The 24372-nt window shown below is 45.2% G+C and overlaps 1 protein-coding gene across 1 annotated transcript; it reads left to right on the top strand.

Moving 5' to 3' along the window:
• Nucleotides 1-228: 228 nt before the first annotated feature.
• Nucleotides 229-22794, top strand: LOC134406425 (alpha-2,8-sialyltransferase 8F-like). The gene is made up of 7 exons (XM_063137848.1): nt 229-425; nt 8805-8882; nt 10246-10398; nt 11005-11149; nt 18314-18426; nt 20185-20271; nt 22332-22794. Exons 1-7 carry the CDS (start codon nt 307-309, stop codon nt 22792-22794), a joined length of 1158 nt encoding a protein of 385 aa, XP_062993918.1. The 5' UTR covers nt 229-306.
• Nucleotides 22795-24372: the final 1578 nt, after the last annotated feature.

Consider the following 24372-nt stretch of genomic DNA (forward strand, 5'->3'; position numbering starts at 1 on the left):
GTGTTATTTTCTATCAGTAAAATACTTTATTTTTGTACCAAACAAAACAGACTCTGTCTTGAAGTTAATTTGGTCTTTGCTGACTTTCATAGTTAAGAACCGCTGCTATTCTGCTAGTTCACTGGTATAGTGAACAAAAGGGTTTATAAATAAATACTATATAAACCTCAAGAGTGGCTGCATTTTCAGGGAGATTTCTTGAGCCAATCAAAGAATGGTTGACGCCATTTAGTGCCATCCTTTATAGTAGCTGCACAGGACACACTTGAAGGAAGCCCAGAAGAAGCAGGGTGAGAGAAGGTCTTGATGGCATTCATCCGTGTCATGTCCTTTGGTTTACGGCTTGGAAAACGGAACCTAATGCTGGTCTTCTGTGTGGTCTTCCTTGTCAGCCTCACTCTATTACTGTTAAAGACGGGAAACAGGTGAATGATGAAACTCTCAATCTGGGATTAAAGGGATTACTGAATTAGTGGATATTTGTTGGTGTTGGTGTTCTTACTATTATTATGCATCTAAACAGAGCTTTAAAAATGGAAGCATCTGCCAATTTAGGGTTCTCATTTTTCCAGTCTTTAAACTTGGTTTCTCCTGATCTTTGCGCTTTTGGTGGTGTGCCTTTCCCCAAATACATGTGTTTTGTACACAACATTTATCCCCTAATATATTGCATATTTAACGTTATTTTCACAGATATATGCATTTTCAGTGCACTTCTCTCTAATATACATATATTTGTATACATTTTTAAACTGGATATTTCTATTGCAAGACCTGGAGAAGTGTGAATATTGGAAGGTCACTGAATGTTGATTTGAGTATTAGTTCAAAGGTGAGAAATTAGGTATGTCCTCATTACTATGCAAATCAAACCAATTTCCCCCTTCATCCCTACTTTTGAATGTGTCAATGGCTCCACTTTTTCTCCTTATAACCTTTACAATGAAGTTGAAACCTGGGTTATTATTATTACCCTGCTCCTACTGCAGAGGTGGGTAGCTCAGGCTTAACTTAATGGTAGAGCGTCTATATTCCTATGCTGGATCATGTCAGGTGAATATATTCCTGCCTTTAATGAAGTCTTTGCTGGATAGGAGTACACCTCCTCCTAACACCCAAACAATTGTAAGATTGGCACGTCAGGCTTACATGGTGGAATGTGGTTTAATTGATGCCTGGAGAATTCTACATCCTGCTGATAGAGAGAGTGGTGGAAATTCACCTTTATGAATAAATAAGATTGCTTTACTAAAAGAAGCTTACTTTGCTTTTCACCCTGTGTTGCTAAGGAAAATGGGGAATGAAAGTAGAATGTGAATGCTCAGCTGTCTCTCATGGCCAAAGATATGGTGCAAAGGGAAATGTATGGTCAGCTATTTCTCAAGGAATTAAAAGCCATAAAAGCAAAAGGCAAAGGAGTGAAAATGAAGATGTGGTTTATTAAAAAATAATTACCAATGTGTTTTGGACTCTAAGTTCTTCCTTGGGACCTTAGAGTATATATATATAATATTTACAAGGACAAAAAGTAATCATAGTCAATCGCAATATTTCTTGCTATTCTTCAGTGTTCCAGATCCATTTCTGAGTGTCCATTGGTGCAAATAGGTTTTTATTTTCTCAGTTTAACTGCAATGCAGATTGGCAATTTTTGAGGGGTGGCAGCTCCCCAATCCTTCTTCTGCATGGCAATTAAGCTTAGGAAAAACATGTTTTTCTTTGGGTTTGGATGATCTAGGGGCAGGTTGCAAATTAACTGAATAATTTATTTTATTTGAGATTATTTGGATGAGAAATTAATTGACTGGCTCTGTCTCCTGTGAAATTTAAATAAATCTTTGTACTTTGTACTCTGTACTCTGTGTAGTTAGTTAAGGGCGGTGAGTAGATTCTGCATTCCACCATTATAAAGCAGTAATTGGGGTGGGAGGGTTATTCTAACATTAATAAAATCGAAAATGTTACACCAATCTTGCTGAAATTTACATGTTCCAGAAAGAAATGTTGGTTTTACATACCCTGCAAATTTCAAGAAGATTGGTGAAAGACTGGGGAAAGGATGGCAGTTTAAAGTACAAAAGGGAAAAAAACCTTCTCTGAATAAAAATGACTCTGATAACATAGGCTGGCGAGGATAGGTGCTCATGAAATTTGGGGAATTGAGACCCTTACCTTTCAATCCAGTAATGGGGTCTTCTTCCTCACTCCTTCTAGTTGGTGGAGTGGCTTTTCTTTCTTTTTTAAGTTCCCTTCGGTTGATTTTTAATGAATATTTCTTTACCCCATTAGAGTGAATACAGAGACCTGCTTCAACCTTAGCGTGACACACCTCAGTAGTGTCGCTCTCCCCCTCCCTCCTGCCTCAGATAGATGTATGCTGACAATAAAATGGCTCCTCTTGCAGTCATTTTCTTAGTGGAATCATCATTCCTCCTGATTCTTGGGTTTTGCTTTAACCATTATGCAGCCTGGTTTCAGACCCTACCACAAGGAGAGTCTGGAATTGAATGGGATTGAAACTAGGCATGTGCTCCGCTCCGATTAGGAGCGGAGAAGCAGTAGCAGATTGGCCTGCTCCGCCTTACCCAGAGGCGGAGTAGAAGCGGACCGCGGACCCCTAGAAGCAAGGCGAAGAGAAGCGGCCATTTTTCGGAGCTCCGAGTTCAGGCGGAGCGCTCCGATCGCCATCTTGAAAACATTTCGCCATAGGATTGCATTGCGGGAAATAATCGCAGATAACTGGGTTGTTTTTGAAGCTATCGTTCTGGAAATTCTTGTGCACAGAGAGTCGTGGATGGGGGTCATTTTGAGACTACTCTCACCTCTCTGCGTCGTGCGGGTCGCGTGCTATATTTTTTTAAAAATCGGGTCAACAAACAGGGACAGCGCGGCTCAAACAGCGGTTTTCGGCTTTTCGCCCATAGGATTGCATTGCGGGAAAGAATCGGGGATAACTGGGTTGTTTTTTAAGCTATCGTTCTGAAAATTCTTGTGCACAGAGAGTCGTGGATGGAGGTCATTTTGAGACTACTCTCACCTCTCTGCGTCGTGCGGGTCACGTGCTATATTTTTTTGAAAATCGGGTCAACAAACAGGGACAGCGCGGCTCAAACGGCATCGGCTTTTCGCCCATAGGATTGCATTGCGGGAAAGAATCGGGGATAACTGGGGGTTTTTTTAAGCTATCGTTCTGAAAATTCTTGTGCACAGAGAGTCGTGGATGGGGGTCATTTTGAGACTACTCTCACCTCTCTACGTCGTGCGGTTCGCGTGCTAGAATTTTTTAAAAATCGGGTCAACAAACGGTTTGGGTTTTTTTATTTATTTTTGAAGCGATGACAGGCACATTCAACTCCCAATCCTGATGAGAATTGATCTCCTCATGAAGCATCCTCCAATCCCAGCGTTCGAGGGGGGGGGACTAAGGCAGAGTCATCCTGAGATCTTTGAGCTCTCAGCATCTTGTGGGTTTTTCATTCGTTGGGAGACAGTCTACTTAGCTAGCTGCTGCTGTGTACTTTGGAGATAGATTAGGATTTTAGCTTGGCGCGTGTGTTTGTTTGCTTCTTTCTGACTTTTTGCTTAGTTTGCTCTGTGTTTTTCCCTTACTTTGATTTAATATAAACTTTATTTTTAAATTTTGGTGTGTTTGTTTGGTTGGTTCGTTTCCCCCCTCCCCTCTCTTAAAGCCTGCTTTTGTGTAGTGCAACAGCCACAGATTGAGCATTTTGGGGAAAGCATACACACACTTCTTGTCCCATTTCCCTACATTTAGTAATATTCTTAAACATATTATTATATTCTTTTACATGGACACATGGATAAGCTATCATGGTGCCGAGTTTGAGGTTTCTAACGTGCAAATTGACGGAGCTATCGAAAGGGGTGTGAATTAGGGTTATGGGTGGTGCGTTAGAGGTTAGAGCCGCGCCAAAAATCAGGGGATGATGGGACTGCCTTGAGTCTGGGCGTCCATGTGGACACATGGATAAGCTGTCCTGGTGCCGAGTTTGAGGTTTCTAACGTGCAAATTGACGGAGCTATCCCAAGGGGTCTGAATGGGGTACCCGGTTTTCAAAAATTCGCCAAAAATCAGGGGATGATGGGATTTGCTTGAAACTTGGCGTGCATGTGGACACGTGGATAAGCTTTCATGGTGCCAAGTTTGAGGTTTCTAACTTGAACAGAAAAAACGTTGTAAATTTTTTTAGCTTTCAATGCAACCCTATGGGGGGGAAAACAGAGCTCCGATCCGGATCCGGGGCTCCGAGCGGAGCGGAGCGGAAGTGGGCGGAGCGGGGGCGGGGTGAAGCGGCCCGCTCCGAAAATGGTAGATCTGCAAGTGAAGCGGAGCGGGGGGTCCGTGCACACCCCTAATTGAAACCTCAGTTCACCAGCAGCCCTGCTTTTCTGAGAAACAGACTCAGCCTGGTTCTTGCCTCCCTTTTGAGAGAAGAAGAGTTCTCTTTTCTCTTTGGGAACATGTTTTCCTTTGGCTTTTTGAGAGTATTTTGGGCTCTCTTTTCCCAAGGCCACTTCACTTTTTTGTTCACTGTTGAAGCAAGGTGTAGAACTCAGCAGAGATCTCTTTCAGCCTTCTTCTGGATCTATGATCACCTGGTCTTCAGATCTCTCCTTGGAATAGGGAGCTATACATTCCTTTTAATCCCCCCCAATACATACACAGTACTCCTTTCCTTTTTTTCCTAAGAGTTTGGTCCATACCGCTATAAAGTTGAAAGCTTCAAACACTTCAGTTAATTAGATTGGGTCGGTGTAAGTTTTTAAGTACAATTTTGAAACCTTTCAAAGTGCTTCTGGGCCTACAACATTGGTTTTGGTCTAGTCACACTGTTTTTCTCAGAAGCTTTAGAAACAGTTAAACTATAGTGTGTTTTGCATAGTGTACATATGTATTTTCTTTCTAATCATTGCAGTCTAGAATGGCTCTTGATGCATTTTTGGAGGCAAGCAAAATCTTTTTTGTACCGGAAGGTCTTTGGCAAATAATCTGGACTTCAGTCTGTACCTTGGACTTTTAAACAGTTATATATTTTAAAAGTTTTAAATGCTTTAATATTGAAATGTATGTAATAATGTTTTTAACTTTTGTATATTTCTATTTGTAGGCTTTAGCTGTATATATTTTCATTTTGTAAGGCCGCCTTGAGGCCCAGCATTGAGCAAAAGGCAGAATACTATTACTACTACTACTACTAATAATAATAATAATAATAATGCAACAGTAATGTTTCACATTTCACTACTGTATTTGACATTCTTTTGCATTTACTTTTCTTTATAAGCCATTCATATCTTAAGACTTTTTGTGTGGCATGTTATAATGGTTTAACAAGTTAAGGGGTATTCACTGTTTTCCTGCTTATGTTATAAAATCTATTTTCAACTTCAAGGCTAACAGAGTTTGTGGGAAATCCTCAATCTTTTTATGATCAGAGGCACTGAGTAAGGGACCCCAGGAGATAATTTAGACTGACCCCAACCACATAAAAATCACAGACTATTAAAGACAAAGTAGAATACCATAATAACAGTTCTCATGTGGCCATTTGCTTTATGAGGCAGGTGCTTCTGTGGGCTACCAAATGGAGGGTCCATGCTCTACAGCACCTGCTTTCAGGTGAACTTGATGGAATCCCACCCTCCACCCCTGGGTTTATTTACTGGCCTCCCCTGGCTGGGCCTTGAAGGAAACCATAGGGTTTCCTTCATAGCACACAAGCATTCATAGCACACATAGAGTGCTGAGACTGGCAAATCTAAAAGCAAGTATGTTGCTTTTCAAGAACCAAGGAAATTCAATGGGTCTTACTTTGCGTAAATATCTAGGGATGGAAATGCAGCCTGTGCAAGAATTCAGCCATGCCAAGTTGGAAACAGTTTGGTTCATGCCTTCATTTTAGGATTTTTTTAAAGTTTGACTTTTAAAAACCCTAAAAATCAAGGCATGAACCGATCTGATTCCAACTTGACATGCCTACCGTGCTGCCAAGTTTCATCTCTTTTTGTTTAATTTAATTTTTTAAAAACTTGTACTGCTCAAGGTCCTAGACCCCAAAGAGATTTCTGTTTTAACTTTTAAAAAATCCTAAAAATCTAGGCATGAATGGATCTGATTCAAACTTGCCACAGCTTCATCCTTTCTTTAGAGCTACCATGCTGCCAACTTTCATCTCTTTATCTTTAAAAATGAAGGAGATGTAAGCATTTTGGTTAATTAATTAATTTGAGAAGTAAGTTCAACACATAACACTAGCTTTGATTTTATATTGGATGTCAACATGGTGTAACATTCTGGCTTACTCTGGTTTGGTTGTCAACCTTATAATATCTGGTCATCCATTACACAAAGCCATGAAATTCATTAAAGAAAAAACCTATGGTTTACAAAACAATGTTAAGGGTCCACAGTTTTCAACCGAGCACCAAAAAAGCAGAGAGAATGGGAGTTAAGGCTCACAGGCACCAGGTTGGGGAATGCTGTTTTAGAGCAAGGGCAAGCAGAATGTAGATCTCCAGATGTTTGGATTTCAACTCTTAAAAGTCCCTATCAGCATGGACAGTGATCAGGAAATCTGCAAGTTGATGTCCAAAACACCAGGATAGATCTATTTTCTGCCCACATCTGTTCTGAAGTATGATGTTTTCCAGCATTAAGATATGTGATACATCAAGGAACTCCAAAAGATGTGCATCAGTTTAAATAGACAAACCAAATGAAGCAACCTAACCCAGATAGTTCCTCAGATGTCAAAATTAGTTTTCAACTCATGGCATAGCTTGTCTGTTTATTGAATACCAGATATATGGTGTTGGGGCACTAACACAGAGGATTTTTCTTATGTGTTCAGCAGTGTGAGATCACAGGCAGAGCTACCACCTAATAGTTTCATGTAGGGATGTGCTCTGCTTCTCCTCGGACCAGAGAAGCAGGAGCGGATTGGGGGGCTTCGCCTCCCCTTAAGGCGGAGGCGAAGAGGATCGGGGGAGCCGCGGAGCGTTGCGGAGCGGATCGAGGTGAAGGCAGATCCTTCGCCTCGATCCGGAGCTCTGCAAAAAAGATAAAGGGGTTTTACTTGGCCCTGCCGCTGTCGCGGCTGCCCATGCGACGGTGGCAGAGCCAGGTAAGAAGGCAAGGGGGAGGGTTTTTTTACCTGCATTCGTCCATGGTCCTGCGGCTGCTTCAACTGAGCCTGAGTCCTTGCGCTCAGTTGAAGCAGCCGCGGGACCGGCGGACGGATGCAGGTAAGGGAGAGGAGGGATTGGGGTTTACCTGGCCCTGCCGCTGCAGCCGCCTGAGTGGCGACGGCAGCAGAGTCAGGTAAGGGGGCAAGGAGGAAGGGGGTCTTACCTGCATCTGTCCGCGGTCCCGCGGCAGCTTCAACTGAGCTCGAGGACTCAACCAGGAAGACTAGGCCGCAACTGCAGCCTGGTCTTCCTGGTTGAGTCCTCAGGCTCAGTTGAAGCAGCCGCGGGACCGTGGACGGATGCAGGTAAGGGAGAGGAGGGAGGGGGGTCTTACCTGCATCTGTCCCGGCCCATCGCAGCTTCACTAGAGCCCGCGGCTCATCAAGGAAGTGTAGGCCGCAATCGGGGCCTACAGTTCCTGGTTGAGCCGCGGGCTCTAGTGAAGCTGGGATGGGCCAGGACGGACACAGGTAAGGGGGAGGAGGGAGGGGGGCCTTACCCGGAGGCACTCCCTGCCACTGCGGAGCTCCGATTCAGAGCTGGACCTCCGCAGCAGAGCAGAGCGGCCCCAAGGTGGATCGAGGCGGAGCAGAGCAGGCCCGATCTGCAATTTGGGGATCGGGTGCGAAGAGGTTCGGGGGGTCCGTGCACACCCCTAATGTTTATCCCTCTGCTCTCGCACTGCTCCCAACCCAACAGAACTTTCTCTTCTGTAAATCACCACTTCCACCAGTCAACACCGAAGCCAGCTGAGGTCACACGGACTCCCAAACTGCACTGATTCCGCAGTGACGGGAAAATCTATCACAAAATGAGTTAGGGGGGGGAACTGGATTGAGGGGAAGAGACATCTGGCTTTGAAGATTCGAGCTCTTACTCCGATGAGGAATCCCCCAGGAAAGTCATGAAAATGTATAGACCTAAATAAGAATTTATGCAGATTTGTGTTCTATGAGCCTAAGGCCCTGAATATTTTAAGTGCCTAGCAACGCCCCTGCTCATTAACATATCCAATGATGCAGAAACTCAAGAGCCAGGTCAGGAGCTTCCCTGAATATTTATTGGGGGTCATTAGATGAGTGTTTTATTGCCTGCTCATTGCTGGGCACTCACAGATTTTCACGGGTCCGTCTCACATTGTTGCCTGTGTTCTGTCCACTGCCTGCCCCTTCTAGCCTTCTTCGTGCCACAAAACAACAACAACAACAACAACCCACCCCAGTAAGTCCATCTTACAGTTTGAGATGGAAGTTGCCGCTATCTCCTGCTGTGTGTAGGAGAAGCAGCGGGATCCAACCAGCCCGCTGAATGGGCCATGTGCAGGTTGTTTACTTCATCTTTTGAAAGAGGAAGTAATGAGGGAGAAACGCTCGGGCGGAGAAGCGACGGTAAGGAAATGCGATTTCCCCCTGTGTGATGATGCTCATTTTCTCTACAGAGGGAGACCTGTGGACTAGACACGGCTCTTTAGGTGCTGCTAGTTTGAATAGCAGGACACACACGGGGTCTTGGTGGGGTGGGGCATGTATGATGAAGTGTCAGTAACAAGGTGCTCTTGAATTAACCACAGTCCTGTGTTGGGAACTGTTTTCCAGAGACCAGGCTAGGCTACAAGGACTAGCGAAATGCCGGGAACTGAGTCAGTTACTGGAAACAAAGAATCTCTCAGGAATGTGAGTATTGCTGCTTGGTGAAGGTGTTACTTGTGTCACATGAACTCCACAAGCCTGCAATGACCTCATTCCAAGGAAATGAAATCCTGGATAATGCTTGCACCCCTAGAGTTCCCACCGCTTGGACAACTGGGGCGTCAAAGCACTGCGCTGGTGTAAGAAATTGGATTGCGTTTCCTGGAAGAGGAATTGTGAGCAGGCTTTCCAAAGCCTACTTTTCCCCATACTGCCACTGTTGATGTCTATTTGGAACTGTGATACCCCCAACCTCCTCCTCCTCCTCCTCCTCCTCCTCCTCCTCCCTTGTGGCAGTTTCTGTGTCAAACTGCCACTTGCGGCAAACCAGGCTTTGCCAGGTCATGCTGTCTTTTACTGATTCATGGGCTCAAGTTACAGGAAGCCAGATTTCAGCTGGATATCAGGAAAAACTTCCTGACTGTTAGAGCAGTATGACAATGGAACCAGTTACCTAGGGAAGTGGTGGGTTCTCCCACACTAGAGGCATTCAAGAGGCAGCTGGACAGGTATGCTTTAAGGTGGATTCCTGCATTGAGCAGGGGGTTGGACTTGATGGCCTCATAGGCCCCTTCCAACTTCACTATTTTATGATTCTAGGATGTTGTTGTTGTTATTGTTGTTGTTATTATTATTATTTATCTCTTTCTCGTTCATGGTGTTTTTTCTAGACGAACATGACGGGCTTTGCCAAGTCATGCTGTCTTTTACAGATTCAGGAATTTCCTAACAATTGAGCATGTTTTAATTATGACTGCTTTCTGGATGGTGTGGATGTATTTTGGTAGGCCCAATTTCTGAATGTTTTCTATAAAGTTTTTTGATGTGATGCCAGTGACTGATGTGACTACGGTAACAGAATAATTGTTACATTTTCCTGTTGCCATAGTTCTTTGATTTCCATGGCCAGCGGTCTATTTTTTTCTCTCTTTTCCTCTTTCTTTTAAACCACATTTTTGTCATTCGGTATTGCTATGTCGATGAGGTATGTGTGTTTTTCTTTTTTGTCTATGACCATTATGTCTGGTCAGTTGCAAGGTATTGTTTTGTCAGTATGAATTGTTCTGTCCCAGTATATTTTATGATCTCCATTTTCCAAGGTTGTTGCAGGTGAGTATGTATAGTATGGTGTAGGTTGTTTGATAAGATTGAATTTGATTTTCAGTTTTTGGTGAATTATTTTTGCAGCTGTATTGTGTTGTTGTTTCTAGCATATTTTTAACACAAAGAGCAAGCTAGCAATCTCAGAAGGGATTTTTCTGGGGGGAGGCAATGTAATATTTCTACAAATATGGTTTGGATGAATGCTAGATGGTCTTTTGCACACACACCCCTCTGTTGCTTGCAGTGTTCAGTTTCACAAGACAGCGAACGAGGAGGAACAAGTTCTTGTGATCAAAAAGTGGAAACTCCAGATGAAAGATAAGATGATACTGGAGCATCTGCTGCTCACAAAGGAATGTCCCTGGGAACCCAACGCCACAGCAGTGGCTCAGTACAGGTAACACCATATACTCCCCTGCTCAGAAAGACACCTGCAAAGATGGACTGCAATCGTAGGGATATATACAGCCCCTGTTCGGAGCTGCAGGATGTAGAACTCCTTGAGTGTGTTCACACTAGGGTGACCATATGGAAAGGAGGACTGGGCTCCTGTATCTTTAACAGTTGTGCAGAAAAGGGAATTTCAGCAGATGTCATTGGAAGCATGCAGCCCCTGGTGAAATTCCCTCTTCATCACAACAGTGGAACCTGCAGGAGCCCTGCCTTTTTTTGTAGTGTGATACAGATACAGAAGAGGGCTCTTGCAGCTTTAACTGTTGTGATGAAGAGGGAATTTCACCAGGTGCTGCAGGCGTACAAATGACACCAGCTGAAATTTCCCCTTTATCACAATTGTTAAAGATACAGGAGCCCTGTCCTCCTTTCCATGTTGTTACTCCATCTAGCCCACTGGGGCAGGCATTGCGTTCAAAGGAGGAGTAGACACATTGTATCTTTCCAGGAACTCCCAGAGGTCAGGGTTGGAAGATTCTTGTCTTTTTTTCATGAGAGAATAAATTGCCTTTGCCAGGTTATACCTAACCCTGCTCCCTTCCCCTGGCAGGGCAGAACTTGGGAAATGTTGCAATGCTTCCTTCTGGCTGGCGGTAACCCAGGACAATGCACCATTAGGATCAAATATATCCCTGGATGGGAACAAAGGACAGAAGCTGCCAGTGAATGCCGAGCTGACGTCCCTGCTGCCGGAGGTAGGGAAAAGTATGTATTTTTGCCTTGTTGGTGGGGAAATGGGGAGGAAAAGACGGCAAGCAACAGAGCAAGGGCCATAGCTCAGTAATGTAGCACATGCCTAAAATGGCCACTTACCTGTGGCCGGAAAAGAAGAAACGCATCAGCTAAAAAGAGGATACGGTAAGGGATTTGCATAAAATGTGCATGTGCAAAATTAGCTGTATAGATTAGGGGTGTGCACGGACCCCCCGCTCCGCTTCACTTGCAGATCCGCCATTTTTCGGAGCGGGCCGCTCCGCCCCGCCCCCGCTCCGGCCACTTCCGCTCCGCTCCGTTCGGAGCTCCGGATCCGGATCGGAGCTCCGTTTCCCCCCCCCCATAGGGTTGCATTGAAAGCTAAAAAAGTAAACAACTTTTTTTCGGTTGAAGTTAGAAACCTCATGTTTGGCACCATGACAACGCCAAGTTTCAAGGCAATCCCATCATCCCCTGATTTTTGGGGAATTTTTGAAAATCGGGCACCCCATTCACACCCCTTGGGATAGCTCCGTCAATTTGCATGTTAGAAACCTCAAACTCGGCACCAGGGCAGCTTATCCATGTGTCCACATGGACGCCCAGACTCAAGGCAGTCCCATCATCCCCTGATTTTTGGCGCGGCTCTAACCTCTAACGCACCACCCATAACCCTAATTCACACCCCTTTAGATAGCTCCATCAATTTGCACGTTAGAAACCTCAAACTCAGCACCATGATAGCTTATCCACGTGTCCACATGGACGCCAAGTTTCAAGGCAATCCCATCATCCCCTGATTTTTGGCGAATTTTTGAAAATTGGGCACCCCATTCACACCCCTTGGGATAGCTCCGTCAATTTGCATGTTAGAAACCTCAAACTCGGCACCAGGACAGCTTATCCATGTGTCCACAGGGACGCCCACACTCAAGGCAATCCCATCATCCCCTGATTTTTGGCGCGGCTTAACTCACCCCAAATTGTCCCATTCTACAACTACGTCAATTTGCATGTTAGAAACCTCAAACTCGGCACCATGATAGCTTATCCACGTGTCCACATGGATGCCAAGTTTCAAGGCAATCCCATCATCCCCTGATTTTTGGGGAATTTTTGAAAATCGGGCACCCCATTCACACCCCTTGGGATAGCTCCGTCAATTTGCATGTTAGAAACCTCAAACTCGGCACCAGTACAGCTTATCCATGTGTCCACAGGGACACCCACACTCGTGGCAATCCCATCATCCCCTGATTTTTGGCGCGGCTTAAACTTTTTAACTCACCCCAAATCAAGTCCCATTCTACAACTACGTCAATTTGCATGTTAGAAACCTATCCTTTGGTTCCATGACAGCTTAACCATGTGTCCCCATGGACACCAAGTTTCAAGGCAATCCCATCATCCCCTGATGTTAGGGGAAGTTTTGAAAATCGGGCACTCCAGTATGTCAGGGATTTAAAGTTGCAATGCAGACAGCTCTATGGGGCCAGTTCAACTTGATAAAGTCAAAGTGAGCGCAGGAAGGACTTCTCCCCTGAGTCAAAGCAAGACACATACACCATCCCTGCAAGGCGGGAAGGGGAGAAGGGAGGGAAAGCAGGCAGGCAGGCAGGCAGGCAGGCAGCATGCATTGTAGTGCCGCAAGGATGACTTGAGCACTAACGCATAGCAAACCAACCCGTAAGCAGGCGCAAGGAGCAAGTGAGGCAAAGATGGCTGGTTGTTTCTTTCTAAGCCAGCAGTTACGCATTGAGGGGCACAGAAGAGGACGACTGGGAGCAAGCGTGCCGGAGGGTGCTGGGCACAAACCGCAAAGCCCATCTCCCAGGCACCAGGCGGGCAGAGAGGCAGGCAGAGTGACATGTCATAGATCTAGTATTGGGGAGGAGTCAGTCCCGGCAGATGCCCCACCACAGTAGCACCCTGGGTGGGCGTTGGAAAATGCCATCTTGTGGGTCCATACTTCCCCCACCCCATGTCCTGCAGAGTTGCCTGCCTAACCCTTGTGGGGATGGGAGATGGAGAGCTTAGAGTGGCAGTGCCAGCAGCAGCCTTCGGCTTTCCCCTAGAACCAGTCGCCTTGCCCGCCTCTTTCCCCAGCAAGACCGACTGGTGCTTCCTCTGAAGATGCATCTTCATGCTGCTGGTTCCATAATGCCCTGTAGATGAACCCCTGCTTAGGCTGAGTTTGCAGTGGCGACAGACAGCAAAGCGGGGATCCGCTCCCAACTCAAAGTGGTCCCACACGATGCTTGTCTTTCGTTTCCGTGGTGACACCACCAATTGCCCGCCTGAGCTCTCTGGTGTTGCCACAGAAACAGGGGTGGCAGCGGAAGAGGGGTGAGATGAGACTGGGGAGAGAGCCTCAGCCTGCTGCTGCTCCTCCTCAGCCCCCACATCCTGGAGGACCACTGCCTCCTCCTCCTCCCCCTCCACTGTGCTGAGGACCTCGTCTAGGTCCATCAGCGGGCTCATGGGCTCAAAGGATAATGAAGGAGATACTCCTCCTCCTCCTCTAATGGCACTGCTGCCACCTGCCTCTTGCCACCTGCCTCTTGCTGCCACCTGCCTCTTGCCACCTGCCTGCTTACGGGTGCCAGCCTGAGCCTTGCTGCTTTCAGCACGCCTGCTCCCTCTTCTCATGATGACTAATAAAATATTAATACTACTACTAATATGTATAAGGTACTATACGTATAAGAAGAATATAATATGTTTAAATGTAGGGAAATGGGACAAGAAGTGGGACTTCACAAAAGCAGTGCACACACAGCACACTCGCAGTCCAAGTTACACAGAGAAGAAAAAGAGAATTATATTTTTTTGGTATTTATTTGTATATAGATAGAAGGAAACACAATCAGGATTTAAGAGAGGGGAGGGGGACCAACCAACTACTAATATGTATAAGAAGAATAAAATATTAATACTACTAATAATAATATGTATACTAATATATATACTATAGTACTAAGAATATGTAAAAGAATATAATAATATGTTTAAGAATATTACTAATAAATGTAGGGAAATGGGACAAGAAGTGTGTGTATGCTTTCAAAATAAAGCTTTCACAAAAGCAGAACAGTCAGGCTTTAATAGAGGGAAGGGGGGGGCAACCAACCCAACCAACCAAACACACACTCCAAAATTTAAAAATAAAGTTTATATTAAATCAAAGTAAGGGAAAAACACAGGGCAAACTAAGCTATAAGTCAGAAAGAAGCAAACAAACACACACACATACGCCAAACTAAATCTATCCTAATCTATCTCCAAAGTCCAAAGCAGGAGCACTAACTAACTAGTCTTCCCTCCACGAACGCCAACCCACAAAGAGACACAAAACAAAAAGTTCTAAGGTTGGGTCTGCCTTAGTCCCCCCTCCAATGCTGGGATTGGAGGATGATGCTTTCTGAGGAGATCAATTCTCATCAGGATTGGGAGTTGAATGTGCCTGTCATCGCTTCCAAAAAAATAATAAAACCCCCCCCCCGATTTTTAACAAAATATTGCACGTGAACCACAGGACGCAGAAAGTTGAGAGTAGTCTCAAAATGACCCCCGATAGCTTAAACCCCCCCCAGTTATCCCCGATTCTTTTCCGCAATACAATCCTATGGGCGAAAAGCCGAAAACGCCGTTTGAGCCGCGCGGTTGACCCGATTTTCAAAAAAATATAGCACGCGACCCACATGACGCAGAGAGGTGAGAGTGGTCTCAAAATGACCCCCATCCACGACTCTCTGAGCACAAGAATTTCCAGAACGATAGCTTCAAAAACAGCGTAGTTATCCGCGATTATTTGCCGCAATGCAATCCTATGGCGAAATGTTTTCAAAATGGCGACCGGAGCGCTCCGCCTGACCTAAGAGCTCCGAAAAATGGTCGCTTCTCTTCGCCTTGCTTCTAGGGGTCCGTGGTCTGCTCCTACTCCGCCTCTGGGTAAGGCGGAGCAGGCCAATCCGCTACTGCTTCTACGCTCCTAATCGGAGCGGATCACACCCCTAGTATAGATTCAAATGTATCAAAAATTGCTCTATTTTAATTAAAACTACCATACATCTCACCATAGTGGGAAAGACTGAACAGGTGACTTTTGGGTTTGCTTAGTCTGTTGTCCTGTTGCTGGGCAACTTGAACGCCTCCGCTCTCCCTTCCTGAGGTTTCTTTGTCTTTCAGCCAGACTTGGAGTAGACAGCCCTTCAAACAGAGGACAGTCCTCTGGCAGCTCTTCAAACAGGGGGCAGTCCTCTCCAAAGTAGGACACATGGCCGCTTTGCACATGCTTTCCATGTAGAAGGGCCCAGGTTCAATCTTACCACTGACAAGTTAAAGGATCATGGGTAGCAGACTGGGAGAGACCCCTGCCCATGACCCTGGAGAATGTCTGCAAGCCAAAATAAACCATCTACTGGGCTAGATGGGCCAGTCAGTGGTATCATTTCGGATAATAGGGGTCACCAATACAGTGCCTGCAGGCACCTGAAACTATATTTCTTAAATACGGTGGTGGCCAAAATTGTGGACACTTTTTGAAATTTCCATGTTTTGCAACTTTGCATGCTTATAGAAAATGTTCTGTTTCACGAAATTCAAATGTTTATATATCAATTGAAAGAGAATTTAATGCTGGATTCAATACAAAAAACAGAATGCAAATATCTGCAGTATAAAAAAAGTTATGCTTACTTTAGTGGAAAAACAAACACAGGTGTGATTGAGTGAAGAAGCGGATTGGAATTGCAAACCCTACTGGCCAATCACAGTCCTTGTTCTGAGGACCAATCACATGGCAGTAGCTGCGATGCATCATGTTTCAAGTTGGGGAAAGTCGGTTTTGCTGTTTGTTCTGTAACTGAAGCGCCATTGGAGGTTGTGTGAATATTTGAAGTATTTCTCAAATTAAAAGGGTGCGTACATACATCATAAATGGAGCAATGGTACCAAAGAAAAGAGTTGATTGGACGCCCAGGAAAAGAATCAAGATTGTTGTATTACGTGAATCAGGTCTTTCAATTGATATATAAACATTTGAATTTCGTGAAACAGAACATTTTCTATAAGCATGCAAAGTTGCAAAACATGAAAATTTCCAAAAGTGTCCACAATTTTGGCCACCACTGTATACATACAAGGATTTGTATGAAAAGCATAAAACTTCTTAGAAATCATACACGGCCTGCAACAAAAGTACATTATCCATATAAAAGTATCCATTTGAAGCGGAGAAATTTCAAGTTTGGAATACAACTTCAATTTCAAATTGAATATTGAAAGCGTTGTAAAGTCCTCAGTCCATGGCTTATAGGAGATGAATGATTATCCTCCCAATTTTGCAATTTCAGTCTTTTAGCTGTCTAAACAGTGCAGAAAATCCATTTACCTGACCATTTGTTAATTTCCATAAAGCAGGTAAATAATTTAAAATAGTGTGTACATCAGTGAATACTAAAGACTGTTCCAGTACAACATTTTTTCTGTGTAATAACTCCCCATGCACAACCCCCCATATGTTTACAAAGTAGCCTTAGCTGTATTGCACTGCCAGCAATTAGGTGAATTAGATGATCCTGTATTAAAGAGATGCTGCAGTTTCCAATAGATACAAAGCAAAGGTTTTGGCTGAATAAGACGCAGGCTAAGATCCACAGACACGAAAGGTAGATTCCAAAGAGGTGCTCCACTTATTAGGTATTTTGTGCTGATGCCCACAGCTGTATCTTAAATTCCCAAATCTGCCCAGAGGTCCAAATGGTTTTAGAAGCCTGCTATATAAGACAGCTTCATACATATGTACGTGCAAATGATGTGTTGGCCAATTCACCATGGATATCTACAATCCCAACTGTAATGCAAAGTTAGCACAACACACCTCTCAGGAATTGTCATGACAAGACAGGCCAGAGACGGAATCGTGCAAGAATTCCCATTGTGTCTTCAAACCTTGACTTCACAATCATTTTTAATCCCGTCACTTTTTGAGGGTTCCTTTTCAGAAACTGATGCAGGTCTGGCTGATTTGGGGAAAAATAAGACAGGAATATTGTTGGGTATCAATTTGTAGAATATAAATGTTTTGGAGGAAGACTGGTATGGGCATAGATGACCAATTTACTAGGGGTGTGCACGGACCCCCCAATCTGCTTCGTGGCCTGATCCAGAAAATCTGGATCGGGCCCAATCCTCTTCGCACCACTCCGCCCGTCTCTCGCTCCGCGGAGCGAGATCCGGCTTTGCCGCCGTCACTATAAGGGCGGCGGCGGCGGCACAAGATAAGACACTCACCCACCCCACCCCCTTACCTTCCTCCGTCGCGGACTTCAATTGAGGCCCCGGTTGAAGCCGGAAGAGGCCTCGGCCTTCACTTCCGGCTTCAACTGGGGCCTCAATTGAAGCCTGCGACGGAGGAAGGTAAGCGTCCCTCCTCCCTGCTCACTTACCTGGCGGCGGCCGTGCATGGATGGCGGTGCCGGTGGCGCCAGGTAGGTCAGGCCCCTGCCCCTGCCCCTGCCCCCTTACCTTCCTCCGTTGTGGGCTTCAATTGAGGCCCCGGTTGAAGCCAGAAGAGGCCTCAGCCTTCACTTCCGGCTTCAACCGGGGCCTCAATTGAAGCCTGCGACAGAGGAAGGTAAGTGTCCCTCCTCCCTGCTCCCTTACCTGGCGCCGCCGCCGCATGGATGACGGTGCCTGCAGCGCCAGATTAGTCCCCCTCCCCCCCACTTACCTGCAGGTGAAGCTCCGGATTGAGGCGATCCTCTTTGCCTCGATCTGCAGCCCCCCTGACTCTCTTCGCCTCCACCTTTTCCGGAGGCGAATTAAGCCGCCTCGCTCCTGCTTCTCTGAACCGAAGAGAAGCGGAGCACATCCCTACAATTTACCAAGTGTTGGGTGGAAGAACTCCTTTGCTGTGGCCATGATAGATTGGTTTTATGAAATGTAGGACAGAGATGTTTATGTTGAAATTAACGTTCTATGTTTAAATTGAAGGGGGGATGACAATGCAGCATTTGAGAATTATACATTCTAGATTGGTCGTATGTGTAAAATATAGTAAGGTTTTTGAATATTTATATTGAAAAATGTTAACCAATGTAAATATTTTTAATTCCGTTTTCCCACCAACACCACCTCTGACAACCATCATAACAAATATCCAGAGATCCCCCTTCCCAGAATCTCAGTATCGACGTTGCGCAGTAGTGGGCAATGGTGGAATCCTAAAAAACAGCCGCTGTGGAGTTGAGATTGACCAGGCTGATCTAGTAGTCAGGTAACTTCCTTTCTTTGAGGGTGAAGTGGGTGGGATCATAAGTAACATTGGGTACATATTCTGCACCCTTATACTGGAACAGTGGGCACTGCTTTATACTGCATCAAACCATCTGTCCATATAGCCCAATATTGTTGACACTGACTGGCGGCTGCTTTCCACTATCACTTGGAAGCAAATTTAAAACGGTTCTTCCACAAGGCATCTTTGTAGATTGGGACTTACACTTTTATTTTTTTTAAAAAACAGCAGCTTTTAGAGGTCTGCACCTTTAATCCATTTCTTCCTTTTATCTTGTGGCCTAGCCATTCCTGAATCAGCTCATAACTTATCAGTTCCTGTTCCCTGCTGGGTATTTAATTTTTAATGGCTGGTTTTCTTCTTTGTCACCAGAGGAATTGCTCCTTTTAATGTATTGTCAAATCATTACAAATGTGGAATAAAAAGCAGAAAATAACACAATGAAAGTAGGATATTGTGATTTCCCAGCAGTTATCAGCACACTTTAGTACTGCTATAAAGCAGTAGTGTAGATCTAGCCTTGAGGCTCAGTCTGTGAATGAACAATATATAAAATAAGGAGTAGAAGCAAAACATATGTGCATGTTCCTAATACATACTTAATTGAATTTGGGAATTATCAAGATACTTGCATGGAAATCATCTCCTAATACCGTAATCCTATACATGTCTACTCAGAAGTAAGGCCCATTGTCTTCAATGGGACTTATTCCCAGGTAAGCCTTGATAGAATGGCAGCCTAGAGCTGCAATCTACTAGCTCCCTGGTTGGAGCTGTGCATCCCAAACCTTTTATAACAACAACAACACACACTGTTCTCGGTCATTGCTGTTTTTCTTCCTGAGTTAACATCAGAGGTATGTTTTACTTCTCAGTCTCAAATAATTATTTTAAGAATATGAGGGGAAGAGGTGAGAGTTACCTACCTTTGGGAAAATACAGATGTTTGGACCGCCGTCTGCACAAAAAAAGACTTTCCCAGACTGCTGGCCATTGCGCCTGCCAAGATCGCGTCCGCCAAGATCACGCCCTGCCCACCAGGATAGCGTCCACCAAGATCGCACACTGGATGGCTCTGGGAAGGACTGGAGACACGTTCCTGGAAGTGGTGGGAAAGCATCCTCCAGCCCCTCCCCCTCACAGTCTGGCGATTTTTCTGGACATTTGGGGGGATTTTGAAATCTCCCCCCGGATCCCGCTTGGGAGCGGGATTTCCGGTCATGTCCGGGCAAATCTGGACATATGGTCAGCCTAGGTCTAGGACATCTCCCGTGCTATCCCCTGGTAATCTTGTTTTAAAAAAGATTGGAGATAATGTGGTATTGTGTGAGATATTGCAGGATCTCCCCAGTGTGTAGTCAGTGTTGCATTATAATTCCACCACTTGATTACGCTGTCTCATTTAATACCAAGAGTGCTTTGTGAGACCACATTGGACAGACTGGCACTTCCATTGAAGAAGAAGAAGAAGAAGAAGAAGAAGAAGAAGAAGAAGAAGAAGAAGCTGATCATAAATCAGGCTTAAAGAAATGATGGAAGAACAACAACCCCAAAATGCAACTTATTGTCTGGATTCTCCATGAAAACTAGGGGAACAATTGCAGTTAATTCCAGAAAAGTTTTAATAAGACAGCATAACTTCCCATGTCTTTGTTTTTATTTGAAAGTATCGAAAACATGAAAGCTGACACTGACTTTGATGCCTGTTTCCCTCACCCCAAATGCCTCCCAATCCAGGTTCAATCTGCCTCCCATGAATGTCCCTGAAGACGTGGGGACGAAGACAAGCCTGGTGACTATGAACCCTACCATAATTCAGAATAAGTAAGAGGATGAGAGAAAAATGCATAACTGTGTTTACTCTGCCTGATACAATTATTTGGTTTGTTGTGATAATAACAACATATGGCTAATATATTAACGGGTCAACATAAGGGGTGGTATTGAACAGGGCCACTGTGCCTCCAGTGGTTCTGTTGTGCTTGTGGGATTGAACACTTGTGTGATGGGGATTTTACACTTCTAAAAATAACCCTGGAAATGAGTGGAAATGCTCGTTTCTGGATTAGGATAGGTCAGTAGAGGCTGGTGGCTCTGAACTTGGTGGGGTTGTGAATCCATTCTGGGTTTCAGTAAGAACCAGGGTTCAACACCTTGGATAGCTCCTTTAGAGCTCCTTTTGTGTCATGTCTTTATTAGATTGTAAGCCTGAGGGCAGGGACTGTCTTTTTTGCTAAGTGTAAGCCACTCCGGGAGCCTTTTTTGGCTGAGGAGCGGGGTATAAGTATGATAAATAAATAAATAAAAAATAAATAAATTTAGAGTTCTGGACAGTTCTGACTGAAACCCAGAATGGATGCACAATCCCACCAGCCTTTACTGAGCTATGTCAGCAGAGCTTACAGAAGAGAACTCAGCTGACCTGCCCCATTCCAGAAATGAGCATTGTTTCAGGTTAGTTCTTAGAAGTGTGAGCGTTCCACTTGTTTCAGGTTATTTTTAGAAGCATGATAGCCCTGTTGTGCAAGCAGTCTCTCAAATGAGTGCATGGGCCCAATACAATAACAGCAGGGACTCGGTCTTATCTAGAAGCATTGAGGCACCGTCCCAAAACACCCAACTCCATTCATCTCACAGAAAACTCTCTGCACTCGCTTAGGGAGCCGTACCCGATGCCATGGAGGCTGGTGGCTCCAGATGTCAGTGGGCTGTGAATCCACTCTGGGATTCAGTCAGAGCTCTAAAGAAGCTATCCAAGGTGCTGAACCTATCTTACGGACAGGGCTTGGAACTGGATTCACCACCTTGGATTGTTCCGTTAGAGTTCTGCTCCTGCTTACCCTCCTCTTCCTTCTTATTGCTACCTCTTGCTTGTTTGACAGTCAGAGAGCAAGTAGGCAGTGGCATCTGCTCCTCCTCCTTATCACCACCACCATTGTCTGGGCCAGACCGAGTGGCAGGTGAACAAGTAGGTTGCAATGGGGGAAGGAGGAGCAGGTCAATGGGGCTCTTGTCAGCAGGTCCCTGCTGGGGAGTAGGCCGTCGGCAGGTGCTCAACCATGCTCACCCTTAACACCAGCCATGCCAAGTTGGGTTTCCAACAGACCCACTAGGAAAGCCTCACCCAAACATACTCACCCATCCAACTTGCTCACCCACCCAGTGGAGTTATCATCAGTTTTCCCCAGTGGCACCAGCAATACTTTTGGAAAGACTCTGGTTGGTGCCCGGTGGCCACTGTCAAAATGCCATGTTTGATGTCAACATCTGGCACTATATTTTTTGTGGGGAGATGTAAGATGGCGGCCATGTGGCTGCTTTTCAAAAGTGGTGCTGTGGGAGGATAATGACATTCAGTGTCAGCTCAGCGGCTGCAGTAGCAGTGCCAGAGGGAGGGGCAGTGTTTTGGGGGGGCTTATACACGCCTATGGTGTTGGCCCTGCCAGTATGCCAGAGGGTGTCATGGCTCCATGGGAGGAAGTTCCAGCAGGTGTGGTCTCAAGTGAAAGGATGAAATGGGGGGCTTGTTGGAATGGAAAGATGGGGATGGAGGGGCTTGGCCTGCTACCCAATTGCTGGACACTCTGTGATCCTGTGTTCATTGATCTACAACAGACGTGAGCAGAGGGCCTATCAGAATCACCTCATAGAAAGCTGGATGATTTGCAGTAGATTGGAAAGAGCTTATGTTCTGCCCTGTACACCACGATTTTGTCCATGGCTCCACGTAGTGGAGTTCCAAGTCCTAGTAAATAAATAAATAAAAATGAAGTAGATTCCTCATGCCCAAAGTTTGTCCAGCTCTGATATACATAGTGAGCCAAGCTGTATTTCTCACTTTCAGAATGTGCCTTCCTTGTCCTTTCCTTTTCCTTCTCCTGCAGATACAAGAGTTTGCAGGCCCGGAGGAAGCCTTTTGCAGATGCTCTGCAGCCATTGAGGGATGCCCTCTTCCTCATCCCTGCTTTATCCTTTGTGGGCCACGGTGTTCTTGGCTACCGTGCTGTGTACACCATGGAGGACTTTGGCTTAATGCAGCAAGGCCTCTTCCTGAATCCACGCTACCTGAGAACCCTAAGGGACTACTGGAACAAACAAGGCTTGAAGCCCCCACGCCTTTCCTCTGGCTTCATGTTCGTCAGCATGGCTTTGGAGTTCTGTCAGCACATCACTCTCTACGGCTTCTGGCCCTTCCCACATGACCTGGCTGACCAGCCCATCTCTCATCACTACTACGATAATGTGTTGCCTAATGCTGGCTTTCATTCCATGCCCAGTGAATTCTCACATTATCTGAGCATGTATGCGAAAGGTGTGCTGCGTTTACGACTTGGCAAGTGTCAGTGAGAGGTATGTGTGTGTGAGAGAGAGAGAATCACCTGAACCATGGACAGACAGGACAGAGTAGGAGCTACACTGGGATCCTGTTATTCGTGAGGCACAATTGTGCTGCTCTTTTTTTAAAAAATGGCACTTGCTGCTCATGTCAATAAATACAATTTTTACAAAACCGTATGCCTCCCATGATCTGCTTCCAAAGGAAACCCAGAATGCCTTACCACACAGAGAAGTGACGTGTAATTTAAGTCACATAGCTGGTTGCTTCCTAGAAAAATAGGTGTCTTCAGTAAACACCCTTTGCCTTTGGATCCTTTAAATAACTGTAAGTAGGTAAATTGGCCGAATGTGTATAGTTATTTCCTAGAAGGCTTGGTGGGAATGCCTTTTCTAAGTAGGTTTTATTTTCTTATGCAAGTGTTTTATAACTGCATAAACAGTAAGCATTTCATCATTTTGTTATCTCAAAATTCAATAAATTCCAGCATTTAGTCAAAGTTTTCTATGGGAAATCTTGCTGTCCATCTCTGGAGACAGAATTCTGGGCAGGGTGGATGTATATGTTCAGAGGAGCGTGTTCAGAGGAGGGCAACCAGGATGATCAGGGGTCTGGAAACAAAGCCCTATGAAGTGAGACTGAAAGAACTGGGCAGGTTTAGCCTGGAGAAGAGAAGATTGAGGGGAGACATGATAGCACTTTTCAAATACTTAAAAGGTTGTCACACCGAGGAGGGCCAGGATCTCTTCTTGATCCTTCCAGAGTGCAGGACACGGAATAACGGGCTCAAGTTATAGGAAGTCAGATTCCGGATGGATATCAGGAAAAACTTCCTGACTGTTAGAGCAGTACGACAATGGAACCAGTTACTTAGGGAGGTTGTGGGCTCTCCCACACTAGGGGCATTCAAGAGGCAGCTGGACAACCATCTGTCAGGTATGCTTTAGGGTGGATTCCTGCATCGAGCAGGGGGTTGGACTTGATGGCCTTATAGGCCCCTTCCAACTCTACTATTCTATGTTTCTATATGCCAGACCTAACAAGGCATTTCCTAGGAATAAAATAAAATGAAAAAGCAGATGAGCAGACTTGTTGGGTGACGGAATCAGCAACTCTCCTCTCGTGCTAGCAGGGCTTATGATGCCCAGTGTATGTGGCTGTGCACTTTTTAAATGCATGCCATGCCCTGAGGGGAATCTAGCCATGCAGGAAAGAAGAACAGAGACGGGGGAGTCGGCTGAAGATTTCTTGCACTTTTGTTGGAAGGTATGTTTGATGACTCTATGGTGATATGCAATAGGCGTGGTTGCGTTTTCAGGCAATTTTTGTGTGTCATCCGAAGAAAGAGTGACGCCTTTTAGTGCCAGCCTTTATAGTAGCTGCACAGGACACACTTGAAGGAAGCCCAGAAGAAGCAGGGTGAGAGAAGGTCTTGATGGCATTCATCCGTGTCATGTCCTTTGGTTTACGGCTTGGAAAACAGAACCTAATGCTGGTCTTCTGTGTGGTCTTCCTTGTCAGCCTCACTCTATCACTGTTAAAAAAGACAGGAAACAGGTGAATGATAGAGCTTTAAGAATGGATATATC

This window comes from Elgaria multicarinata, chromosome 11 (assembly GCF_023053635.1).
Source record: "Elgaria multicarinata webbii isolate HBS135686 ecotype San Diego chromosome 11, rElgMul1.1.pri, whole genome shotgun sequence".
NCBI lineage: Eukaryota > Metazoa > Chordata > Lepidosauria > Squamata > Anguidae > Elgaria > Elgaria multicarinata.

Bases quoted from the DNA above. Each gene is read 5' to 3' on its own strand.
- LOC134406425 (XM_063137848.1), top strand. From the start codon at position 307: ATGGCATTCATCCGTGTCATGTCCTTTGGTTTACGGCTTGGAAAACGG. The intron at 11,150-18,313 runs GTAGGGAAAAGT...ACAAATATCCAG, and splicing joins TGACGTCCCTGCTGCCGGAG to AGATCCCCCTTCCCAGAATC. The intron at 18,427-20,184 runs GTAACTTCCTTT...CTCCCAATCCAG, and splicing joins CAGGCTGATCTAGTAGTCAG to GTTCAATCTGCCTCCCATGA.